Source organism: Nicotiana tomentosiformis, chromosome 3 (assembly GCF_000390325.3).
Source record: "Nicotiana tomentosiformis chromosome 3, ASM39032v3, whole genome shotgun sequence".
NCBI classification, from domain to species: Eukaryota; Viridiplantae; Streptophyta; class Magnoliopsida; order Solanales; family Solanaceae; genus Nicotiana; species Nicotiana tomentosiformis.
The window spans coordinates 103150669-103176690 of record NC_090814.1 but is presented as its reverse complement, the minus strand read 5'-3'; the positions used below and the strand labels follow the sequence as shown (position 1 = coordinate 103176690).

The window sequence follows — 26022 nt, the reverse complement described above, 5'->3', positions numbered from 1 at the left end:
TTTGAATGTATCCCTAGAAGTACTTGTAGATATGATATCTTTAGTCTTTATGGACAATATCAGACATACATATGTTATTTGTTTGACCATCTTCCTTGTAGAGTTTCTCTAATTTCTGATATTGACCATGCTGTTAATGGAAATGATTATTTGACAATTACATGTCATTGGATAGATGATAATTATTGCAATAATTATCGCTTTTAAATATGATGAAGATCAAAGTCATACTGCTATTTTTATAAGTACTACTATTTGCGAAGTTGTTGTATTTTACAATCTTAATAAAAAAGTATTGTGTATGTCTTTTGATAATGCTTCTAACAAAAATATCGCTATTTCAATATTAAGACTGTATTTGCTTTAATTTCCTAGTGAAAATGTTGATTTACTTGTATTGTTATAATAAAGGCGATATTTCTTATTTAAAATACTAATTACGTTTGTTTTTTTTTATATTTGGGATGTAATTTTTATATTTGCAAATACAAAATACCTTTTAGGTTGACCCGAATAAACTCAATAAACTAAATAAATATTCTTAACAAATTTTGTATTAGTTATTACAAGATATACATTAAAGAAAATTGGCACCCGCTACCTTCAAATTCTAAATCTGCCTCTGACTGCTACAGTACACTTTTTCAAGCTAAAGAGTAACTCGATAGGATTAATAGTATAGTAGTATTTGTTTTTTGAGGAAATAAATATCATATGCTGGCATGTGAGGTTCTTTCCCTTAAACAACTAACATATGTTTTTGACGGAGACTAAAAGTGCACCACTTTATTAAAGAATATGAACTGCAGCACTAAAAAGTGCACCACTATTTTAGTCCTTTTGCCTCCGGTATCTATTGCCTTCAAGCCGCATAAAGTATGAACCCTTATTTCAGCTCAAATTTACAATATGTACCTACCATAGTTTTCTTCCTTTTTCACAATTTGTATTGCAAAACCTTATTACCCGTCAAATTATTAAATCAGCAGGAATTAACAGAGAAGAAAGCAAAGGAAGATCCATGTCGGACCCGTACGAGAAAGTGAAAGGAGGTCGGTTAACCTTCAAGGGAGGCGCAGTAGCTAGCCGCAGCAAAGCAATCGACAAGAAGAAGAAGAAGAAAAAGAAGAACAAGTCCATCGACGACGTCGTTTCCGACGAGCCTTTGACCGGTGACGCCGCCGTCGCCGCTACTGAACAAGATGCTGATGCTGCTCCCGATGATATTTATACGATTGACGCCGCTAAGCGTAGGAAATACGATGAGTTGTTCCCGATCGAGGCCAGGAAATTCGGGTACGACCCGAATGCAAAAGTCAAGTCCGTTGAAGATGCCCTTGATGACCGGGTCAAGAAGAAAGCTGACCGTTACTGTAAATGAGTCCCTAGCTTTTTGGGTATCGTCTATCAATCCTTGTAATTTCACTATTTCAGGTTCAAATTATCCTATGATGTTAGCTTACCTCGGGGCTTACTAATAATTTGACATTAGAGTTTGGCCCCGGCTTTATTTCCCTGTAACAATGGAATCGTATTATGGAACACTTTGAGTATTGTTTTGCTTATTGATTAGCTAATTCTTCCTTTTAAAAGAAGTAAATTTCATTTTGACACCACACATGATCAGTCCGCCAATTTTCAATGTCTAGTTAAGGAGAATCACTAATTAAATAGAGATTTGATTTTTCACTATTTGTAGGAATATCAAATAAGCAATACAATGATGGAATCAAGCATTCTGTAGATGCTGAGTTCCCCCTCAATTACCTAATTAACTAATTGTATTAACTTCCTGAATAGGCTGTACCAATTTTCGTTGTTTATTAGCAGATGCTTTATGCATCCGATTCTTCCACCCTAATATAGAAGTCTAGAACTAACATGTAATTTCCTAAACTAAAGCCATTAGTGTCAACTCAAGGAATATGCTACGTGCTACTTTAGTTCTTCTGCATACTGAAAATTCTACTGCAATTTGAAACCTGTTATAAATACAACGCTTTCACATTTTTCTTACCAAATTGACAGAATTTAAAACTAGCAAAACATTTTAGATTAAAATCCAATGCTTTCACTTGTAAGTTGTAACCTATGGCCTCAATCGCCTCGTCACATCTTCTGCTCCTAGAAAATCTTGTCTGATTTGTGTCAACTTACTGTAAACTTGTCTCATGGTCAATCTGTCTCTTGGGGATTCAGCTGAACATGCAACTCCAATGTCAAGTATGCGAACCAAGCATTCCATCTGTTCTTTCTTCATACTGGCCCAATATTCTTCTCCATTGGTTGGTTTCGGCATTATGTCACCATTTAGAGCTGTTTTGTCTAGAATCTCCATTGCTCTATCTGGTAATGCTGTTTCCACAAAGTGATGGAGACTAGAGCTTTCTTGGAACAAAGTGTCTGTGGGTCTTCTTCCAGTGAATATCTCCAATATTAGGATTCCAAAACTGTACATATCTCCTAAAATGGAGACCTTACCACCCATGCCGTATTCTGCAACAAGAAAATTGAGCTTATAAATTAACCACTATTATTAGAAGAAAACATATTGTGTATTCTATATATACACTGTAATTTCATATCGTATGTCTTTCAATCTGTGTTTTCGCAGTTTTAGTTTACCTGGAGCTGCATAGCCAATGGTTCCCATAACTCCAAATGAGCTAAACTGATGTAGATTGGGTTCTATACTGAATCCAGGAACGAGTCTAACCAAACCAAAATCTCCAAGATGAGCTGTGAGATCTTCATCAAGAAGAATGTTCTGTGGTTTTATATCACAGTGAATCATGGGTGTTTGGCACTGATGATGAAGATAATGCAGTGCAGAAGCTGCATCTAGTATAATATGTATTCTCTGAAGAATTGTCAAGCTGCTCCTTTGTGTCTCTGCCTTTGGATGCAGCCACTCTTCCAAGCTCCCGTTCTGCATGAACTCAAACACCAACGCTTTAAACTCGTTTCCCTTAAAATCAGAACCAGAGCATGCTGTGATGACTTTAACAAGGTTCCGGTGCCTAATGTTTCTCAATGCTTGGCATTCTGCTATGAAGCTTTTAGAAGCACCTTGATGCTGGAGATTGAGTACCTTGACAGCAACGACCGCCCCATCAGAGGCCAAAGATCCCTTGTAAACAGTTCCGAAGCTGCCAGAGCCAATCAGATTTTCAGAAGAAAATCCACCAGTTGCATTGCGGAGCCCTTCGTAAGAAATATTGGGATAGAAGTTCGCAGATTTAGGTCTATCAGCTGGTTGATCTTTTTTCAAATTTCTTCTCAAACAAAGGAAAACTACTAACAAGGTCAGGATAGAAAGTGAAGCAACAAAAACAATGATCAATATAAACTTGAGGGCAAGTACATGCTTCTTCCGTGTTTTTTGAGTTTCTTGATAAACACAAGGTGGTAAATGCAGCTCTTGAATCCCACCACAAAGCTTGGAGTTCCCGACAAATACATCTGCAGTCACATTTGAAAATATTCCGGTGACAGGAACCTCGCCCTCTAGATTGTTAAAAGATAAGTTAAAGGAGAGTAAGGAAGTAAGATTTGCAATGAATTGAGGGATTGGCCCTGATAGGTTGTTGAGGGAAAGATCTAAGAACTGGAGATCCTGTAAATCTTCTAAATTGGGAATGGTCCCTTGGAGGGAGTTTCCCTTCATATAGATGTCCCCCAAGGCCAAGCATTTTCCCAGAGTTCGTGGAATCATACCCGAAAAGTTGTTGTAGGAAAAATCAAGATAAGTAAGTTGACTCCAGTTACCAATGTACACTGGCAACGGACCAGTAAAAGAGTTATAATATGCATAAATTTTTGTGAGGGATGAGAGAGCAATAAGTTCCTGTGGTATAGTTCCAGTCAGATTGTTTTCAGCAATGTCCAATCTTAGCAGTTGGTTACAGTTTCCCAAGGTTGAAGGTATGTTACCCTCTAACCCGTTATACCCCAAATAAAGATACACGAGTTTAGTGAGATTTCCTAGTGAAGAAGGGATGACCCCTTTCATCAAGAGATTGTTACCCAAGTTGAGACTTCCCAAGTTTGTAAGTCTTCCAATAGAATCTGGAATGCCACCTGTAAGATTGTTATAACTCATGTCAAGTAGATTCAAGTTTACCAGGTTTGAGATCTCTTTGGGTATGCTTCCATCAATTCTATTTCCGTTGAGAATTAGGCGTTGTAACTGACTAGAAAGATTGGCTATTGCATGGGGTAATGTACCTCCATACTGGTTGTCTCCAAAATGGAGCGTCAGTAGACTGCTGCAATTGGTAAGAGAACTTACAAAGTTGAGGTCATCGTCCGCACCATATCCGAGATGGTTACTCCCAACATTGAGCCACAGCAAATTTCCCAAGTTACCGAAACTCTTAGGTACATTTCCAGTGAAATTGTTTACAGGAAAATCAAGCTGTAGCAATTTCGAAGCATTAGCCAAAGAGGATGGTATGGAACCAATAAATTGACATTCTGCCAAGTAAAGTTTTTGGAGGTTAGGGAAGTAATGGCCTAAATCGGATCTGAGATTACCAGAAAAGTTGTTATGGGAAAGCGCTATTAATTCCAGGGATGACAAATTGTATAACGGAGGAGGGAACTCCCCGGATAACCTATTTACTGACAATCCAAGTTGTCTCAACTTGGTCAATCGAGCTAGAGAAGCTGGTAATTCTCCCTCTAGATTGTTGAACGATAAATACAATTCTTGTAAAGATGTAAGGTTTCCAATAGAACCTGGAAAGACTCCTGTCAGGTTGTTATTTTTGAGATACAATTTCACTAACCTGGTTAATGATCCAACTTCGGCAGGAATATGTCCCACAAGATTGTTGTGGTCGAGGACAAGATTCTTGAGGTTAACACAATGTGATAGATTAACTGGAATTTCCCCTCCTAGATAGTTAAAACTCAAATTCAGGTTTTGAAGCCTTGTCAGCTTGCTGAGTTGTCGAGGAATTTGATCATGGAAGGAATTTTCTGCAAGGTCAAGAGAATTGAGCAAGGAAAGATTTCCGAGATGAGCTGAGACTGGACCTGCCAAGCTTAGCCCTTTTAGATTCAAGCTAATGACTCTTTCCTGTCTAAGGCCACATCTTACTCCAGTCCATAGACAGAAATTAACAGAATCGTTCCAAGAGGCCAAAACTCCTGATGGATCTTCAGTTATTTCGGACTTGAACCCGAGTAAGGCAAGTTTGTCAGTTTCATTGCCAAGTAATGTAGCAGCTGCAGCATATTGGGAGAAAAATAAGAATAAGAACAAGGGAAGTGCAACATGGATAGACAAGAAGGTGTGGAGATTAAAAGTCGCGGAAAAAACATCCATTCTGGAAAATGTCAAGGAGCAAGAGATGATAGCTCTGAGAAATGTTTTTGGTATTGAAGCACTAGTGCATGGTATATAAGACACAAAATAGACAACAAGGTACCACGGCATATCAACAAAAAATTATTGTTTAGCAATTCTTTTTCCAAGATTGATTCTGACTTTGATGCTTGATCAACCTAATCTTTTCTTTAAAATATGCATTTAGAAATTTCCAGCTCGTGAACTGGAAATGAAAAAGCAATGTAAGTTGACTAACTATTTTCTTTCTATTAATAGTGCTGTCATTATCTTTTCCTGAAAATATGTATTAAGAATTTCTTCTCTTTTTAAAAAAGAAATGTTGTTTTTGATATTGGTGCACGCAAGACAAGGGGAGGGTTGACTAACTGTAAAGCTGCTTTATGTAAGTTAATTCCACTCTTTTCTCTGTAAGATAACTGATTCAGAATAAATTAAGATGGTTTTGCTATATTTCTCATTCTGAATAAAATACCCTTGCTTGGTCTTCTTTTCTCTTTTAAACTCAACTGCTTTATATGATGAAATGCAACCGATTTATAGCAATGTATTTGCATCAGTTTTAAGCTTCAAATTGCGACTTAAGTCACTATTATAGCGCATTTATACTCAATTGCAATGTCTGCATAAGCATAGCAGTGAGTAAAACAATGACATCAAATTGTTTTACATAAGTTGGAGCTTGTAGAAAGCTAAGTATGCCTAAAGGTGGACTGAGTTACTGTGCTTCTGTGGTTATTGGCCGTAGAGAAATGCAGTAAGAGTGTACTACATAAATCCAGTTAGTTTTGTTCTAAAAACTTTGGAACAAGGTCAAAACAGCACATATGAGATACAAGATGCTCATTGACAAATAAATTCTAGAGAAAAAGATGGCTTTTTCTGACCTTTTCCATGGAAAAAACATGAATTTAATTAGTCGATTTATTAGTGAAAGAGCAGAATATATTATGCAAAGGACGGGGAATCGGTACCCCTGTCATATATTTAATCCCGCCCTTGTTTGGAAATTAGAACTGATGTAATCCTGGTTATATTCTAATATTTTCTTGAAAACTAGGCACTTGTAAGTCCTCAATTTAAGCCGCAAATAGTGACTTTGAGTAGCCTCTTTCTTTCCCTGGAGTTCTTGAGTTGACTTTCAAAAAATTCCAATGGACATCAGGAGATTATATACTCTCTTTCATTTTATATTTTTCTGGTTTTCTAAGAGAAAAGACTATGGCTTAGAAAGGATCTAATAAAACTTGTCATCAAGATTACCCGTATGGCATTACGTTAAACGAGTAATTATCGTCAAACAGAGGGTTACTAATTAAATTTTACCTTTTGCATGGTAAGTGGAAGTCTCAAACAAGCACATTTATAATGTTACCTTTACATATGAAAAATTAGGAGTGTACTAAACCATTATATGAAACTCAGTCAAATTCAACTTGATTAAATATAAACTACTAAGTTAATTTGCAGAAAGATGAGCGACCGTGATGGTCCAAATTATTACTTTTAAGAGCATCATTATTTTCTTGCAAAAAACTCATACTTATTTTAAGCAAGCAATAGCTTTTATTTATTTATTCATAAGAAACGGGTAGACAAGTTTTTGGACATATATGATTTAGATTTAGTTGTTCATCAGGTTCAAATCCTAGCGACATCAAAGATGTAGAGTTATTCAATACATGTGTTAGTGAAAGATATAACATGTATCTAGTGAAATAGTTAAGGGGCATGCAAGATGATCCGAACACCACAGTCATAAAAAAAAGTTTAGTTGTTCCTATTGAAAATAGATCTTCAAACACTTAGGACCCGTTTGGCCATGAGTTTTGCCAAAATATATTTGGGATTTATTTGACAAACACATGTTTGGCCATAGATTTTGCCCACATTTTGGCAAAATCCCAAATCCAAAATCCCAAAATCACCTCAATTGCTGATTTTGGACCAAAACATGACCGTTACATTTTTTAAATTTTTTAAATATTACCCTGAACTTTTATAGTTTGTAAAAGAGCCCACATTTATTACGACCAACTAGATATTTGATGAATATGCTCCCTTATCAGCTCAATCCTTTGTGCATCTTACTTTTGCTTCTGATTTGTAGGCTAAATGACTTTCTGAATACTCATATCAGTTAACTTTTTCTTTTTAATTAGGAGCCGTAATTCTCTAATGGGATTTCATTGTAATTAATAATTTATATAGTTCATTATAAAATGATAATTTTGTACCAAACTTATTTATGTTCAGGATTATGGTTTGTGATAATGGTACTATTGGGTATTTGTGATAGTTTTTAGAACTTGTGAGGTATAAGTCATATTTCATGTTTTTTCAAATAAAAAGTGAAATATGTTTTGAAAAATCATGTCCAAATACATTTTCATCTTCAAACCAAACTTTACCCAAATCAGAATTTTCAAAATAAAATTTAAAAATTTATGACCAAACGCTAGCTTAGAAGCTAGAAGGAATATTTGTACGTCATTGAATGAGCTGAATTTAATATAGGAGAAAAGAAATAAGGTCATGTTATTCGTTGCGATCATCGCTTTTGATTTATTTTTCTAAGGCAGAAAAAAGTAAGGAGATGGTTGTTGAAGCAAACTGCGACATTTCATTCAACATCTAATGAATAAATAAAACGTTTAAGCTCTGTATATAATGGTCGTTCCCTTACTTTTCTCAAAGGGTTGTCGTTGACTTCACAATTTGGGTCATCTATACTTCTTTTTCACTTCAACCTTATTACCCTGTAATAACAATTTTCTAAAGAATACAAATTAAGTCATCACGAGAGTTTGAACGATTTTAATTTCTATTATTCTTTTGGCAAGACTAGTTCTCATTTCCAAGTATAGATTTGACGTAAACCGTACTGTATGAGATAAATAAAATTGACCTAAGATGTGACATATATTGATTAAAGATGGAAGAAAGATCGATGAATAGAGTCGAAGGCGACGTAGTTGAAATTCCTTAATTTAGTATATATAATTTGTTAAGAATTACTCATGCCCAAAAACTTCTATCAGACTTTGTTAGGAGATCATAAGACATGAAATAATGGCTATGGACCTTATGGTGACAGTATAAGTTGAAGGTTGCAATTTTCCAGATTCTATACACACATGTAACTAGTTTTATCCCAAAGTTGGAGCATCATAATCAATAGTAGGAGTTTAGAACTATTAACCTGGCAAAATTTTCAACCAAAATTACCTCATACAATTTTTAATGAAAGATTAGCCAACACCTTCATTAATTTCACAAAACCAATATGGGATTAGAAAAGGGAAGGATAATTAATGAGAATGTCCAACTTGGTCAGGAATACGGGCAGTCACATCCTTAGAGAAGGGTGATGGAGATAAAAGATGATGAGGAAGAGAGTGGATCCATGATTTAAATTTGCTAGGTTCGACTTTCAAGGTTTAGCACTAAACTCATTATACTTTTAAAATTATAGTCAAATTCAATATTTGTTGAAATTTTAGTATCTTTTATATATTGATGTAAACTAAGGTCCACCAAACTATATAGAGAACCGAGTTCTCTATCAGTTCCCACAGTAAGCAACAGACTCTAAAACCAAACAGTATAGGGGACCAGGTTCTCTATTTGTTCCCACGGTAAATCGGCAGTAAATAAAGAACACGCGATATTTATGTGAAAAACTCCTTGCTCAAGGGATTAAAAATCACAACATACTCTAGTAAGATTTCAACTCCACTAAACCGAGCAAACATTAGATTACAACCTATTGCAATATAGGAATTAAACTCTTAATCCCTCACCCCTTACAATACTCTATCGTAAGCCCTTTGCAATAACTCTATTACAAAGCAATAAACCTTGACTAACTCTAGTCAAGAAACTAAACCAAATAGTAGTTTAAATATATCCTACAAAGATACTTCTTGAAAATAGTGTAGGATTACAAATGAAGAACAAAATAACAAAGACTCGACAAACTTAAGATATCTTCAATCTCTGGATCTGGTCCTTGAGGTTGCAACAACTTTGTTCTTGAAAGAGGTGGTGGCTAGCACTTGAGAGAGAAAAATCAATTTTAGGGTTTGCAAGTGTTGGGGAATGAAATTCCTTGCCTAATGTTAAGAATATGTGTGTGGGGGGTCATCAAGGATGATGCAATAAAGTATCCTTTAGTTTGGCCTTAGCAAACTATAACTGTGCTGTTGTACTACTATCAGACGGTACAGTGCAACATCTTTTACAACTGTAGAGTTGACTGCACGACGACCAGGGGAATTGATCCCTATCTGTTCCCTGTGATGTTCCTTTATCAGATTTCATTTGAGAATTGAACCAGACATCTGACTAGTTACTCTGAACGCAAGGAAACTAATTGTATCAGGTTCCGTATCTGGTTCTCTCATCAAGTTTGTCAAATTATCAAAACAAAAGACGCATAACTTATCGATTTTCCCCTTTTTGATGATGATAAACTTAGAAGTAATATTCCCCTTGAGAACCAGATCTCCACATTGTTCCCATATGAATCAGCCATATTCTCCCTGAGAACCAGACCAAAGGAACTGATCATAACTGGTTCCTCGAGACTGCTTGGCAAATTATCAATACAAAAATTAGCATAAGTGATCAATTTCCCCCTTTTGATGATGACAAACTAAGAATTGATATTCCCTCTGAGAACTAGATCTCTTACATATACTGATCACACATGATCCCTATCTGGTTCCTCGAGAACGTTTGGTAAATCATCAAAACATGAAATAATGTAATTTAGAGCAATTTCCCCCTTTTTGATGATGACAAACCCAAAATTGATGTCCCCCCTGAGAATCAGATTCCTCACATCAGACCTATAATCAACATGTTAACAATAACGTTTCCCTTACGAAGCAGAGCTATCTTTCATGCACAACACAATATATCAATTCGATTATGTTGCTCCCCTCCTGTTAATACCTATGTAACTTCCCGCTTTTGGCATCATTGAAAAGAATAACAGAAGAAGCACAACCAAAAAGAAGTTCAGCAAAATTAACTCATGACACTTGGACAACACAACATAAATAATAACAAGAACAACAAGTGAATGCCATTGCATAAAATAGAGTGATTGCCCATAGTAAAGTAATTATAACAAAATAATAGTATTTCAATACAGAATATGATAATTTAAACAACTAAAGTACCAATGTCATCAAACACATGAGTTAAAAGAAGATAGGAGTTCGAGAAAATTTGGAAGGGGTGAACGACATGGATTACTCGGCAGGAAGAAAATTAAGGGGCTAAGGCCTTGATGAGTTTGTCCATGCGTTCATTCATAGTCCTCTTATCAATGATCATCTTCTCTCTCAGGTCCTCCCCAAGTTTCCTCAATCTTTCATTCTCACCCGTTAACTAAGCATTCTATTCTGCCACTGAACCAGGGAGACCTGGTTCTCTACTTCTCTGGGCGAGCTGAACCATCAGTCGAAACACTATGAATCTAACCAAGCTTTTTCTCATCGAGAACAAACCCAGTCCCATTCGCATACAACATCAGAGTATCATCGTCAGTAACAGACAAATTTGCATAGAAATATTTACTTCTTCATCATAAACTTTGGGACTTGGAGGAACAAAGAGATAATTCTATTTTTGGAACTCAACACTGTCAAGAAGTTCCTCCATTTTTCAGCAATATCAGAGTCAAACACTCTGCCCAACAACACATTTTGAGACTTCATAGTCTCCTTCCTGATAACTCAACCTTTTACTTCTGTAAGGAACCAGGCTCCTCACTCACACTACCCTTTCTTTTCCTGACGGTCGAGTCTCCCTCTTCTTCTTCTCAATCTGTTCACCCTTATCATCTGTTGTATCTTTCTTATCCGACTTTCTTTTCTCCGTTTTGCTCCATTTTTTTTGAATTCTTTCGAATTTTTCACTTCATTCTCTTTTCCACATTCACCACATCAGTAGGTCATGCCACTTCATCATCAATCAACCTATTTTTCATCAATCCTTTTTACTAGATTGGAGGTTCGTTTAAACATAGAGCTTAAGAGAAAAAGATCATCATCAGAATTAACATCTTGAGAAGGACTTGAGGGCTAGGTCCCTCATTTAGTTCCCCCTTTTCCAGCACATTCACCAATTCCTCAATCCTTCAAGACTTCTACAAACCCAACAATAATTTCAGCCTCACTCTCTAGAATATTAGATCTACCCCGTTCCCTTTCAATTAAACTCCTATCAAAATCTACCAAAGAAATCTTATTTTTCTGTTTTCTAGATGGAGTTAGGATTTTGGAAGGTGACAGAGTTAGGTTCACTTCTGGAATATTTGGATAGAAGGATTCTTTTTGAGACAATATGGATTTTGGTTTTGAAGAAAAGAATCAATTTTGGTTGGGTGTAAGACAAGAAATTATTTTTTTGGGGCAACAAGTCAGTTCAGAAAAGGTTTAACATTTTGGACTTTAAAAATTAGGAGAGAGGCGGGAATAAATTAATGACATGACACTTCAGAAGTTTAAAAAGGCATATAAGTATTGAAGAGACTACTATTCTGAGTCACCGGAACCAGCTTCCTTGATGGTTTTTGAAAATTTGGGCAAAATCTTCTAGAAGTTCAGTGTTACTCTTACATGTTTTGTCTTGAAACCGCCAAGTGTGTAAACCACTAAAAGTATAGATTTGAGTTAGATGTCGCCAAAAAGTACTTTTTAACATTGTACCTTTCCTTGTTAACATAGACAATCATCGATGGACTATGTCTTTAGTTGAGCTTGATCAATCCCAACTCCATATGATTTCTTTCAAAGTGTTTCCTGCTCAGCGCCTTGGTGAAGATATTTGCTACCTAATCTGCAAACCTTCATACAAATAATCCCTTTTTTAACATTGTCCCTCAAAAAGTAATTTCGCACATCAATGTGCTTTGTCCTCTTGTGTTGTACCAGGTTCTTTGCCGTGTTTAGATCTCTTGTGTTATCACACAACAATGACACACAATCTGTAAACACAACCAAATCTTCTAGTTATTTCTTGATCCATAGTAGTTGAGCATAACAAGAGGCAATATCTACATATTCAGCTTCAGTAGGGGAAAAAGCTACAAAGTTTTATTTTTTTGTACCCCAAAAGATCAAGCATGACCCCAGAAAATGTGCTATTCCAGATGTGCTCTTTTGATCCACCAGCTATCTAACATGATCAACATCAACATATCCAACCAAGTCAAAATTATCTCTTGAAGGATAGAAGAGGATCGGTTCCTACATTCCCTTAGGATACCTCAAAATTCTTTTAACAGCATTCAAGTAAGATTATTTTGGGCTTGATTGGAACCTAGAACACAACCCAACACTAAAAATAATATGAGGTTTGCCAACAATCAAGTACAAAAGAGATCCAACTATACCCCTAAACATAGTTTAATTGATAGGAGAACTAGGTTCGTCCATGTCTAACTGAGTAGTAGTGGCAATAGGTATATCAATGGTCTTAGCATTCTCCATCTCAAATCTTTTCAGCAGCTCCTGGAAGAACTAAAACTTCAGAATTTGAAGAACCATGTTCCTCTATATTTGAAACATCATTAACATCAACAGAATTATGAATTCCACTTATTTGTTCTTCATTAGGAGTACCTGATGCAACATCATCAATCCTATGTTCAGCTTCAGTTGGGTGATAGAGGGACCAGGTTCCTCTATGCCTTTTGGAGATTCTGCTGCATCTTCTTCATCGCTCTGCTTGACTTGACTAATTAAATCATCCTTTTTATTACAATATATATAGCTTAACAAGGAGCATTTGTAAATTCTTCATCTTCATCTTCTTTGTTATGTGAACCTTTTCCCCCATTGTTGAGAACAAAACATTTTGCATCCAAAGGCTCCTAGGTAAGTCAGCTTGAGTTTTCTCCCATTGAGCAGTTCATAGAGAGACTTCTCGAGAAGAGACCTGATCATGCACTTATTAATAGTAGCATGCAATGTTGACTGCTTCAACCCATAAAATAGGTCCTCCATAACCAATTTGTTCTGCAATAATAACTCGCATGCCCCAGTCGTCTGTTCCATAACCCTGTATCATTATCAATGACACTTAAAAATGTTAGATCACCACCATTTAGTGAATCAAGGTTTGTAACATAGATGTTCTTGAACGTTTTGGCTATCAACACCACTTCACTAGTTTTGAGATTGGTAACAGGTCAAGATTTGGACAAGAACTTCACTTCATTTTCCCTTATCACAGATTTGAGACACACTCAACAAGCTATATTTCAAGTCATTCACATAGTATACATTTTTTAATTGCATGGGAGAGTGTTTTGCCAATTCTGCCAATACCAAGAATATAGCTCTTCTTGCAATTTTCAAAGGATACACTCCCACCTTGGAAGGCCTAGAGTGAGAGGAAATCATATATTCTTCCAAACATATGCTTGGAGCAGTCGCTATCTATGTACCCTTTTTTGACTGCTACCTCTCACTCCAAGCCTGCACACGAAGTCACTGATTAGACTTAGGAACCCAAGCCAGTTTGGGTCTCTTATAATGATAGAATGGGCGGACCAAACCTTTTTTTGCCCATACAGGCAACACACATTTTCCTATTAGAGGACCAGGTTCCTCAATAGTATGCTTCTTTTTTACAAAAATTTTGTTTTTCTGTAGAGACTAGATTTTAGCTTTACAAGAGTCCTTGTAATGACCAGCTTGACCACAGTGAGTATACAACCAATTATCAGTCACATTTACATACTTGCTATAGGAATTATAAGAGGTTTTAGCCTTTTGAAACCTGATTCCTTGTTTTCACCAATACTCTTGTACAAAGACATTATTACATCAGAGGACCGGGTCCATTTAAGTAACTTATCAAGATCATATTTAACCCTTTTCAGATCCTCCTGAAGTTGTCTATTCTTTTCAAGCTCAATAACAATACTTGTTTTAACTTTTTTAAGCTCACTATCAAGCTCAAGTTGAGCCTCACTAGCCACTTCTTTACCCTTAGGGGTATCCATCTATTTTTTTATTTGGTTTTTCAGCAAGTTATTTACTCTAGTTACTTCTTCCACTTGTTCCTTCAAGTCTACAATAGAAACTACCACATCATTCCTCTCTTGTTCTATTTCACCAATTTCGTAAATTAAAGCATTTTTCTCATTAATGAGGCTATGATAGTCATCAATCAACACATTTACTGAGGACATCAATTTTTTCTTAGAGTAATTTTTTAAATTTCTTTGAACATCATGAAAATTACCTCATCTTCCTCCATGTCCTCATCATCATCAATTTGACCATGAGTACAAAGATTGACTCATATTATGAGAATCCATTTTTAACAACCATCATAGATGTATCTCCTTGGTCATATTCACTGGAGGAATCTCCCCAGGCAACCAGGGTTAGCTTCACCACGTTGTCAGCAACATCTCTTCTTTTGAAAATTCTATCAGGGACCTAGTTCCTCTTAGCCACCTTATCAATGTTGGTTTTGTAATGATTCTTCTTTTGAAGTGGGCGGTCTTTAATGAAGTGTCTAGGCTTTTTATATTTATGACAACAATCATTTTCTTTGAAATTCCTGTTAGAAATTCCTTTCTTTGGAATCCCACTATTTCTTCGAACTATTTTTTGGAATCTTCTAGTGAGATGTATCATGTCGAATTTATCATTGCCCGAGTCGTTGTTGGCAGACTTGAGAACTAGGTACTTCTTCTTCTTGGGCTCTCTTCTTTCAAGATCATTCTTTCTCTTCATCTCATAAATTTTGAGATTTCCAATAAGCTCGTCAATAGTCAACTTCTGTAGGTCTTTGGCTTCAGTGATAGCATTGACCTTGCTCTCCCAGGAACCTGGTATAACACTGAGTATCTTCCGGACCATCTTGTTGGTTGGAATGATTTCACCAAGTGAATGAATCTCATTGATTATGATAGTGAAACAGGTATGCATCTCTTGAATGGACTCATCCTCTTACATTTTAAAGAGTTCATACTCAGTTGTAAGCATATCTATTTTGGACTACTTTACTTGAGTAGTTCCCTCGTGATCCGTTTGAAGAGCTTTCCAAATTTACTTGGCAGATTCACATGCTGAGATACGATTATACTCGTTGGTCCAATATTACACACAATAATCTTCTTCGCCTTGAAGTTCTTCTCAACAATGTTTTGGTCAGAACCATTATATTCTTTTCTTATCTTTGGAACAATCTTTGTTTCCTCTCCAACAGCCTTCATACGGACAAAGGGACCATCACAAATCACGTCCTAAAGTTCGGAGACCTCAGCCATAATGAATTCATGCATTCTTGTTTTTCACCAACCATAGTATTGTCCATTGAATCTTGGTGGTCTATAGGTTGAATGACCTTCTTCAAAATTTGGTGAAGTAGTCATGTAGATCATTTCTTGGTATTAGCCTTATAGAAAAAACCCGCTCTGATACCAATTAATGTAAACTAAGAGTCTACCAAATAGTATAGGGGACCAGGTTCTCTATTTGTTCTCACGGTAAATCTGAAGTAAATAAAGAACACGCGATATTTACGTGAAAAACTCCTTGCTCAAGGGATTAAAAACCACAACATACTCTAGTAAGATTTCAACTCCACTAAACCGAGCAAACATCAGATTACAACCTATTGTAATCTAGGAATTAAACTTTTAATCCCTCACCCCTTACAATACTCTATCGTAAGCCCTTTGCAATAACTCTATTACAATGCAATAAACCTTGACTAACTCTAGTCAAGAAACTAAACCAAATAGTAGTTTAAATATGTCCTACAAAGACACTTCTTGAAAATAGTGTAGGATTACAAATGAAGAACAAAATAACAAATACTCGACAAACTTAAGATATATTCAATCTCTGGATCTGGTCCTTGAGGTTGCAACAACTTTGTTCTTAAAAGAGGTGGTGGCTAGCACTTGAGAGAGAAAAATCAATTTTAGGGTTTGCAAGTGTTGGGGAATGAAATTCCTTGCCTCATGTTAAGAATATGTGTGTGTGGGGTCATCAAGGATGATGCAATAAAGTATCCTTTAGTTTGGCCTTAGCAAACTATAACTGTGCTGTTGTACTACTACCAGACGGTACAGTGCAACATCTTTTACAACTGTAGAGTTGACTGCATGACGACCAGGGAAATTGATCCCTATCTGTTCCCTGTGATGTTCCCTTATGAGATTTCTTTTGAGAATTGAACCAGACATCTGACTAGTTACTCTGAACGCAAGGGAACTAATTGTATTAGGTTTTGTATCTGGTTCTCTCATGAAGTTTGTTAAATTATCAAAATAAAAGACGCATAACTTATCAATTTTTCCCTTTTTGATGATGACAAACTTAGAATTGATATTCCCCTTGAGAACCAGATCTCCACATTGTTCCCATATGAATCAGCCATATTCCCCCTGAGAACCAGACCAAAGGAACTGATCATAACTGGTTCCTCGAGACTGCTTGGCAAATTATTAATACAAAAATTAGCATAAGTGATCAATTTCCCCCTTTTGATGATGACAAACTAAGAATTGATATTCCCTCTAAGAACCAGATCTCTTACATGTACTGATCACATATGGTCCCTATCTGGTTCCTCGAGAATGCTTGGTAAATCATCAAAACATGAAATAATGTAATTTAGAGCAATTTTCCCTTTTTTGATGATGACAAACCCAAAATTGATATCCCCCCTGAGAATCAGATTCCTCACATCAGTCCCATAATCAACATGTTAACAACAACGTTCCCCTTACGAAGCAGAGCTATCTTTCATACACAACACAATATATCAATTCGATTATGTTCCTCCCCTCCTGTTAATACCTATGTAACTTCACGCTTTTGGCATCATTGAAAAGAATAACAGAAGAAGCACAACCAAAAAGTAGTTCAGCAACATTAACTCATGACACTTGGACAACACAACATAAACAATAACAAGAATAACAAGTGAATGTCATTGCATAAAATAGAGTGATTACCCATAGTAAAGTAATTATAACAAAATAACAGTATTTCAATACAGAATATGACAATTTAAACAACTAAAGTACCAATGTTATCAAACACATGAGTTAAAATAAGATAGGAATTCGAGGAAATTTGGAAGGGGTGAAAGACATGGATCACTCGGCAGGAAGAAAATTAAGGGGCTAAGGCCTTGATGAGTTTGTCCATGCGTTCATTCACAGTCCTCTTATCAATGATCATCTTCTCTCTCAGGTCCTCTACATGTTTCCTCAATCTTTCATTCTCACCCGTTAACTAAGCATTCTATTCTGCCACTGAACCAGGGAGACCTGGTTCTCTACTTCTCTGGGCGAGCTGAACCATCAGTCGAAACACCATGAATCTAACCAAGCTTTTCCTCAACGAGAAAAAACCCAGTCCCATTCGCATACAACATCAGAGTATCATTGTCAGTAATAGACAAATTTGCATAGAAATATTTACTTCTTCATCATAAACTTTGGGACTTGGAGGAATAAAGAGGTAATTCTATTTTTGGAACTCAACACTGTCAAGAAGTTCCTCCATTTTTCAGCAATATCAGAGTCAAACACTCTGCCCAATAACATATTTTGAGACTTCATAGTCTCCTTCCTGATAACTCAATCTTTTACTTCTGTAAGGAACCAGGCTCCTCACTCACACTACCCTTTCTTTTCCTGACGGTCGAATCTCCCTCTTCTTCTTCTCAATCTGTTCACCCTTATCATCTGTTGTATCTTTCTTATCCGACTTTCTTTTCTCCTTTTTGCTCCTTTTTTTTTGAATTCTTTCTCACAAGTGAAGAATTTTTCACTTCATTCTCTTTTCCACATTCACCACATCAGTAGGTCACGCCACTTTATCATCAATCAACCTACTTTTTGTCAATCCTTTTAACTAGATTGGAGGTTCGTTTAAACATAGAGCTTAAGAGAAAAAGATCATCATCAGAATTAACATCTTGAGAAGGACTTGAGGGCTAGGTCCCTCATTTAGTTCCCCCTTTTCCAGCACATTCACCAATTCCTCAATCCTTCAAGACTTCTACAAACCCAACAATAATTTTATCCTCACTCTATAGAATATTAGATCTACCCCGTTCCCTTTCAATTAAACTCCTATCAAAATCTACCAAAGAAATCTTATTTTTCTGTTTTCTAGATGGAGTTAGGATTTTGGAAGGTGACAGAGTTACGTTCACTTCTGGAATATTTGGATAGAAGGATTCTTTTTGAGACAAGATGGATTTTGGTTTTGAAGAAAAGAATCGGTTTTGGTTGGGTGTAAGACAAGAAATTATTTTTTTGGGGCAACAAGTCAGTTCAGAAAAGGTTTAACATTTTGGACTTCAAAAATTAGCAGAGAGGCGGGAATAAATTAATGACATGATACTTCAGAAGTTTAAAAAGGCATATAAGTATTGAAGAGACTACTATTCTAAGTCACAGGAACCAGGTTCCTTGATGGTTTTTGAAAATCTGGGCAAAATCTTCTAGAAGTTCAGTGTTACTCTTACTTGTTTTGTCTTGAAACCGCCAAGTGTGTAAACCACTAAAAGTATAGATTTGAGTTAGATGTCGCCAAAAACTGCTTTTTAACATTGTACCTTTCCTTGTTAACATAGACAATCATCGAGGGATCATGTCTTTAGTTGAGCTTGATCAATCCCAACTCCATATGATTTCTTTCAAAGTGTTTCCTGCTCAGCACCTTGGTGAAGATATTTGCTACCTAATCTGCAAACCTTCGTACAAATAATCCCTTTTTTAACATTGTTCCTCAAAATATAATTTCGCACATCAATGTGCTTTGTCCTCTTGTGTTGTATCAGGTTCTTTGTCGTGTTTAGATCTCTTGTGTTATCACACAACAATGACCCACAATCTGTAAAGACAACCAAATCTTCTAGTTATTGCTTGATCCATAGTAGTTGAGCATAACAAGAGGCAACATCTACATATTCAGCTTCAGTAGGGGAAAAAGCTACAAAGTTTTGTTTCTTTGTACCCCAAGAGATCAAGCATGACTCCAGAAAAGGTGCCATTCTAGATGTGCTCTTTTGATCCATCAGCTATCTAATATGATCAACATCGACATATCCATCCAAGTCAAAATTATCTCTTGAAGGATAGAAGAGGACCGGTTCCTATGTTCCCTTAGGATACCTCAAAATTCTTTTGACAGCATTCAAGTAAGATTCTTTTGGGCTTGATTGGAACCTAGAACACAACCCAACACTAAAAATAATATGAGGTTTGCCAACAGTCAAGGACAAATAAGATCCAACTATACCCCTAAACATAGTTTAATTGATAGGAGAACTAGGTTCGTCCATGTCTAACTGAGTAGTAGTGGCAATAGGTATATCAATGGTCTTAGCATTCTCCATCTCAAATCTTTTCAGCAGCTCCTGGAAGAACTTAAACTTCAGAATTTGAAGAACCATGTTCCTCTATATTTGAAACATCATTGACATCAACAGAATTATGACTTCCACTTATTTGTTCTTCATTAGGAGTACCTGATGCAATATCATCAATCCTATGTTCAGCTTCGGTTGGGTGATAGAGGGATCGGGTTCCTCTATGCCTTTTGGAGATTCTGATGCATCTTCTTCATCGCTCTGCTTGACTTGACTAATTAAATCATCCTTTTTATTACAATATATATAGCTTAACAAGGAGTATTTGTAAATTCTTCATCTTCATCTTCTTTGTTATGTGAACCTTTTCCCCCATTGTTGAGAACAAAACATTTTGCATCCAAAGGCTCCTAGGTAAGTCAGCTTGAGTTTCTCCCATTGAGCAGTTCATAGAGAGACTTCTCGAGAAGAGACCTGATCATGCGCTTATTAATAGTAGCATGCAATGTTGACTGCCTCAACCCACAAACTAGGTCCTCCATAACCAATTTGTTCTGCAATAATAACTCGCATGCCCCAGTCATCTGTTCCATAACCCAATATCATTATCAATGAAACTTAGAAATGTTAGATCACAACCATTCAGTGAATCAAGGTTCGTAACATAGATGTTCTTGAACATTTTGGCTATCAACACCACTTCACTAGTTTTGAGATTGGTAACAGTGCAAGATTTGGACAAGAACTTCACTTCATTTTCCCTTATCACAGATTTGAGACACACTCAACAAGCTATATTTCAAGTCATTCACATAGTATACATTTTTTAATTGCATGGGAGAGTGTTTTGCCAATTCTGCCAATACCAAGAATATAGCTCTTCTTGCAATTTTCAAAGGATACACTCCCACCTTGGAAGGCCTAGAGTGAGAGGAAATCATATATTCTTCCAAACATATGCTTAGAGCAGTCGCTATCTATGTACCCTTTTTTGACTGCTACCTCTCACTCCAAGCCTGCACACGAAGTCACTGATTAGAATTAGGAACCCAAGCCAGCTTGGGTCCCTTATAAAGATAGAATTGGCGGACCAAATTTTTTTTTGCCCATGCAGGCAACAGACATTTTCCTATTAGAGGACCAGGTTCCTCAATAGTATGCTTCTTTTTAATAAAAATTTTGTTTTTCTGTAGAGACTAGATTTTAGCTTTACAAGAGTCCTTGTAATGACCAGCTTGACCACAGTGAGTATACAACCAATTATCAGTCACAGTTACATACTTGCTATAGGAATTATAAGAGGTTTTAGCCTTTTGAAACCTGATTCCTTGTTTCCACCAATACTCTTGTACAAAGACATTATTACATCAGAGGACCGGGTCCATTTAAGTAACTTATCAAGATCATATTTAACCCTTTTCAGATCCTTTTAAAGTTGTCTATTCTTTTCAAGCTCAATAACAATACTTGTTTTAACTTTCTTAAGCTCACTCTCAAGCTCAAGTTGAGCCTTACTAGCCACTTCTTTACCCTTAGGGGTGTCCATCTATTTTTTCATTTGGTTTTTCAACAAGTTATTTACTCTAGTTACTTATTCTACTTGTTCCTTCAAGTCTACAATGGAAACTACCATATCATTCCTCTCTTGTTCTATGTCACCAATTTCGTAAATTAAAGCATTTTTCTCATTAATGAGGCTATGATAGGCATCAATCAACACATTTGCTGAGGACATCAATTTTTTCTTAGAGTAAGTTTTCAAATTTCTTTGAACATCATGAAAACTTACCTCATCTTCTTCCATGTCCTCATCATCATCAATTTGGCCATGAGTACAAAGATTGACTCATATTCTGAAGATCCATTGTCAACAACCATCATAGATGTATCTCCTTGGTCATCTTCACCTTCATATTCACTGGAGTCGTTGTTGGCAGACTTGAGAACCAGGTACTTCTCCTTCTTGGGCTCTCTTCTTTCAAGATCATTCTTTCTCTTCATCTCATAAATTTTGAGATTTCCAATAAGCTCATCAATAGTCAGCTTCTGTAGGTCTTTGGCTTCATTGATTGCATTGACCTTGCTCTCCCAACCTGGTAGAACACTGAGTATCTTCCGAACCATCTTGTTGGTTGGAATGATTTCATCAAGTGAATGAATCTCATTGATTATGATAGTGAAACAGGTATGCATCTCTTGGATGGACTCATCCTCTTTCATTTTAAAGAGTTCATACTCAGTTGTAAGCATATCTATTTTCGACTGCTTTACCTGGGTAGTTCCCTCGTGATCCGTTTGAAGAGCTTCCCAAATTTCCTTGGCAGATTCACATGCTGAGATACGATTATACTCGTTTGGTCCAATATTACACACAAGAATCTTCTTCGCCTTGAAGTTCTTCTCAACAACGTTTTGGTCAGCACCATTGTATTCTTTTCTTGTCTTTGGAACAATCTTTGTTTCCTCTCCAACAACCTTCATAAGGACAAAGGGACCATCACAAATCACGTCCTAAAGTTCGGAGACGTCATCCATAATGAATTCATGCATTCTTGTTTTCCACCAACCATGGTATTGTTCATTGAATCTTGGTGGTCTGTAGGTTGATTGACCTTCTTCAAAATTTGGTGAAGTAGTCATGTAGATCATTTCTTGGTGTTAGCCTTATAGAAAAAACCCGCTCTGATACCAATTGATGTAAATTAAGAGTCTACCAAACAGTATAGGGGACCAAGTTCTCTATTTGTTCCCACGGTAAATTGGCAGTAAATAAAGAACACACAATATTTATGTAAAAAACTCCTTGTTCAAGGGATTAAAAACCACAACATACTCTAGTAGAATTTCAACTCCACTAAACCGAGCAAACATCAGATTACAACTTATTGCAATATAGGAATTAAACTCTTAATTCCTCACCCCTTACAATACTCTATCGTAAGCCCTTTGCAATAACTCTATTATAAAGCAATAAACCTTGACTAACTCTAGTCAAGAAACTAAACCAAACAATGGTTTAAATCTGTCCTACAAAGACACTTCTTGAAAAAAGTGTAGGATTACAAATGAAGAACAAAATAACAAAGACTAAACAAACTTAAGGACTTAAGATATCTTCAATCTCTGGATCTGGTCCTTGAGGTTGCAACAACTTTGTTCTTGAAAGAGGTGGTGGCTAGCACTTGAGAGAGAAAAATCAATTTTAGGTTTTGCAAGTGTTGGGGAATGAAATTCCTTGCCTCATGTTGAGAATATGTGTGTGTGAGGTCATCAAGGATGATGCAATACAATGTCCTTTAGTTTGGCCTTAGCAAACTACAACTGTGTTGTTATACTACTGCCAGACGGTACAGTGCAACATCTTTTACAACTGTAGAGTTGACTGCACGACGACCAGGGGAATTGATCCCTATCTGTTCCCTATGTTGTTCCCTTATCAGATTTCATTTGAGAATTGAACCAGACATCTGACTAGTTACTCTGAACGCAAGGGAACTAATTGTATCAGGTTCTGTATCTGGTTCTCTCATGAAATTTGTCAAATTATCAAAATAAAAAATGCATAACTTATCATACATAAAATTGAAACTCTATGTTGAAATTGTCTGGTTTAGTTGAACCTGTAGCACAAAAGGTTGCACCTGCCATTGAGGTGGAGCAACACATGCTTTAAAAAGCAGGCCAGAGTGACATGTCTTTCTGGTGAAACAACTAGAATGGGTCTCGGCCTTTGGTTAATTTTCTGGAGGACGGTGAGGTACCTGGTAATGATAAAATCTTTCATTTATTTCATTCCATACTTGAAATTCCAGCAGTTGCAAAAGAACATGTACCTAAGGCAATAATACCGATAGGAAACCCCTAAAAGAAAAATTCAAAACTTTAGATTTCTCCGCTTTGATCATCATGCATTTTAGCTTTCAGAGAACTTGTCTCTGATCAGGGCTATTCTCGAAGACATGAATATGCCACGACCCTAATTTTCCTTCGTAGGATGTCGTGATGGCATCTAGTCTCTGAGACTAGGTAAGCCTAACATACATGCAATATTAACTGAGAATTTATAAAGAACCTTCAAATAACTCAACCACTATCATATAAAGAAACTCAGTAACTCAACTGAACACAACTTCCCAAAATTCGGCGAATACAAGTCCCAATATCTATAAGATGGTACTGAACATCCCTATACATCACTATCTATAAAAGGATAAGAAAATAAAATAGACTAGATAGAGGGTGACTCCGAGGCCTGCGGACACCGGCAGGTATACCTTGAAGTCTCCAAAACTAGGCTCGTCTCACTAGTGTCTTGACTGGTATGAGGTACCTGGATCTGCACAAAAAGATATGCAGAAGTGTAGCATGAGTACACCACAACAGTACCCAGTAAGTTCCAAGCCTAACCTCGGTAGAGTAGTGATGAGATTAGGTCAAGGCCCTACTGGAATAAATAAGAAAACGAACAAGTATATAACAGTGTAATAATGATAACAATAGAAATGCGACAATTAAGAAATATATCGAGAATAACTACACTGAAATAAGGCAAATAATGCATCATGGAAGAAAATAAGGAATGCTATGACACGGAACAAAGCAACAAAATACAAGCAAAGTAATAGAAAAGTATCAACAAGAATCACTACCGAGGTACCGCTTCATAGTCTCAAATCACAAAAATATTTCACAATCTTTCCTTATATCATCGCGGGAGCCTTGCATTTGGTTTTGAAAAATCATGTTCCCCGAAATAGCTTCCCGTATTTTAGGCCACCTTATCACACCGCGTGGCTTCAAGTAGTTCCCTACTAGCAACATGTGCATCAAGCCCACCTTATCTCACCGCATGCGTTTCAACCCCAAAATCTTATACCACCACATGCGTATCAATATCACAACGTATCACAAATCGCACCTCAAGTGCCCAATATCACAACTTGCCAAAGAAGTCAACAATAACAGTGTTACCATAATAATTAGCCTATGGCTCAACCACAATATACACTAGAGTTTCAACAATAACAACCGGAAGTGAATAACTCAACAAGAATAGTATTTCACAACTTAAACTTTGCTTCAATGTAAATCACGGCCTTTATAACTCAATACCAATGTCAACAACAAGATAGTCCAAGAATAACAAATTTCAAGTAAGGAACTCAACGGTTAAATAATGGCTAAGTAATAGAGGAAACAATAATTTCAACTACGCATGTAGAGGCAAATAACAAGTAAGAGGTAAGGCAAGTAAAACATGTGAAGATAGACTAAAGATGATGAATATAACATATTATGGTAACTCAATTAAAGGCACAAAAAGAATCTACATAGCTAGAACCTGTCAATTATCATATTTAGCCCGTGTACACACTTGTCATATCGCGTACACGACTTTCACATATCACAATCAACATAAAACAACATCAATACTAAGGGGTAATTTCCCCACACAAAGTTAGGTAAGTCATTTATCTCAAAACACTCTAACTCAAACCACTATTAAGCCTTTCCCTCGATTATCCAACTCCGAACGGCTCGAATCTAACCAAAATAATTTATTACCATAAATATAAACTATAGGAAACTATTCCAAACAATAAAGTTACGATCTTTAAAGAGAAATAAAAAGTCAACACAAAAAGTCAACCCCCGAGCCCGCATCTCGGAACCCGACTAAAATTATAAAATCTGAACACTCATTCGATAACGAGTCAATCCATACAAGAATTACTCAAATCCGGCCTCAAATCACTTTTGAAAAACCCAAAATTTAGTCTAGGAAGTTTTCACAATTTCCCCCCAAATTCCCTACTCAAATCACTAATTAAATTATGAAAATAATAATAGATTCATGAAATATAATCAAATTCGGGTTACAATCATTTACCCCAATGATTTCTTTGAAAACCTCTTGAAAAATCGCCACAAACCGTTCTCTCTAGGTCTAAAATATGAAAAATGAGATGAAACCCTCGCTTTGAAATTTTAGTACTGCTTTCCAGTCATCCTCTATTGCGATCGCGGACGAAGACTTGCAATCGCGTAGAACAATTCTCCCCAGCTCAATAAACTACTCTTCGCGATCGCGTGAATCCAGTCAGGAACGCGATCATCTAACTTCCTTCATCCACGCGACCACGTCCCAGGTCACGCGAATGTGATGCACCACTGTGCCTCAGCCCCCAACCTCATATTCCTTATACGCAAACGTGATATACCTCATGCGTTCGCGATGAACAAGCCCAACAAACTTCGCGATCGCGCCCTCACCTTCACGATCGTGAAGGGAAAAA

The 26022-nt window shown here is 36.5% G+C and overlaps 2 protein-coding genes across 2 annotated transcripts; one reads left to right on the top strand and one right to left on the bottom strand.

Moving 5' to 3' along the window:
• Positions 1–860: 860 nt before the first annotated feature.
• Positions 861–1565, top strand: LOC104103225 (uncharacterized). The gene has a single exon (XM_009611116.4). The coding sequence runs from the start codon at positions 1022–1024 to the stop codon at positions 1379–1381; it is 360 nt and encodes a 119-aa protein (XP_009609411.1). The 5' UTR covers positions 861–1021; the 3' UTR covers positions 1382–1565.
• Positions 1566–2089: 524 nt separating this feature from the next.
• LOC104103224 (putative receptor-like protein kinase At3g47110) lies at positions 2090–5332 on the bottom strand. The gene is made up of 2 exons (XM_070198931.1): positions 2626–5332; positions 2090–2496 (listed from the first exon to the last, which is right to left on the bottom strand). Exons 1-2 carry the CDS (start codon positions 5330–5332, stop codon positions 2090–2092), a joined length of 3114 nt encoding a protein of 1037 aa, XP_070055032.1.
• Positions 5333–26022: the final 20690 nt, after the last annotated feature.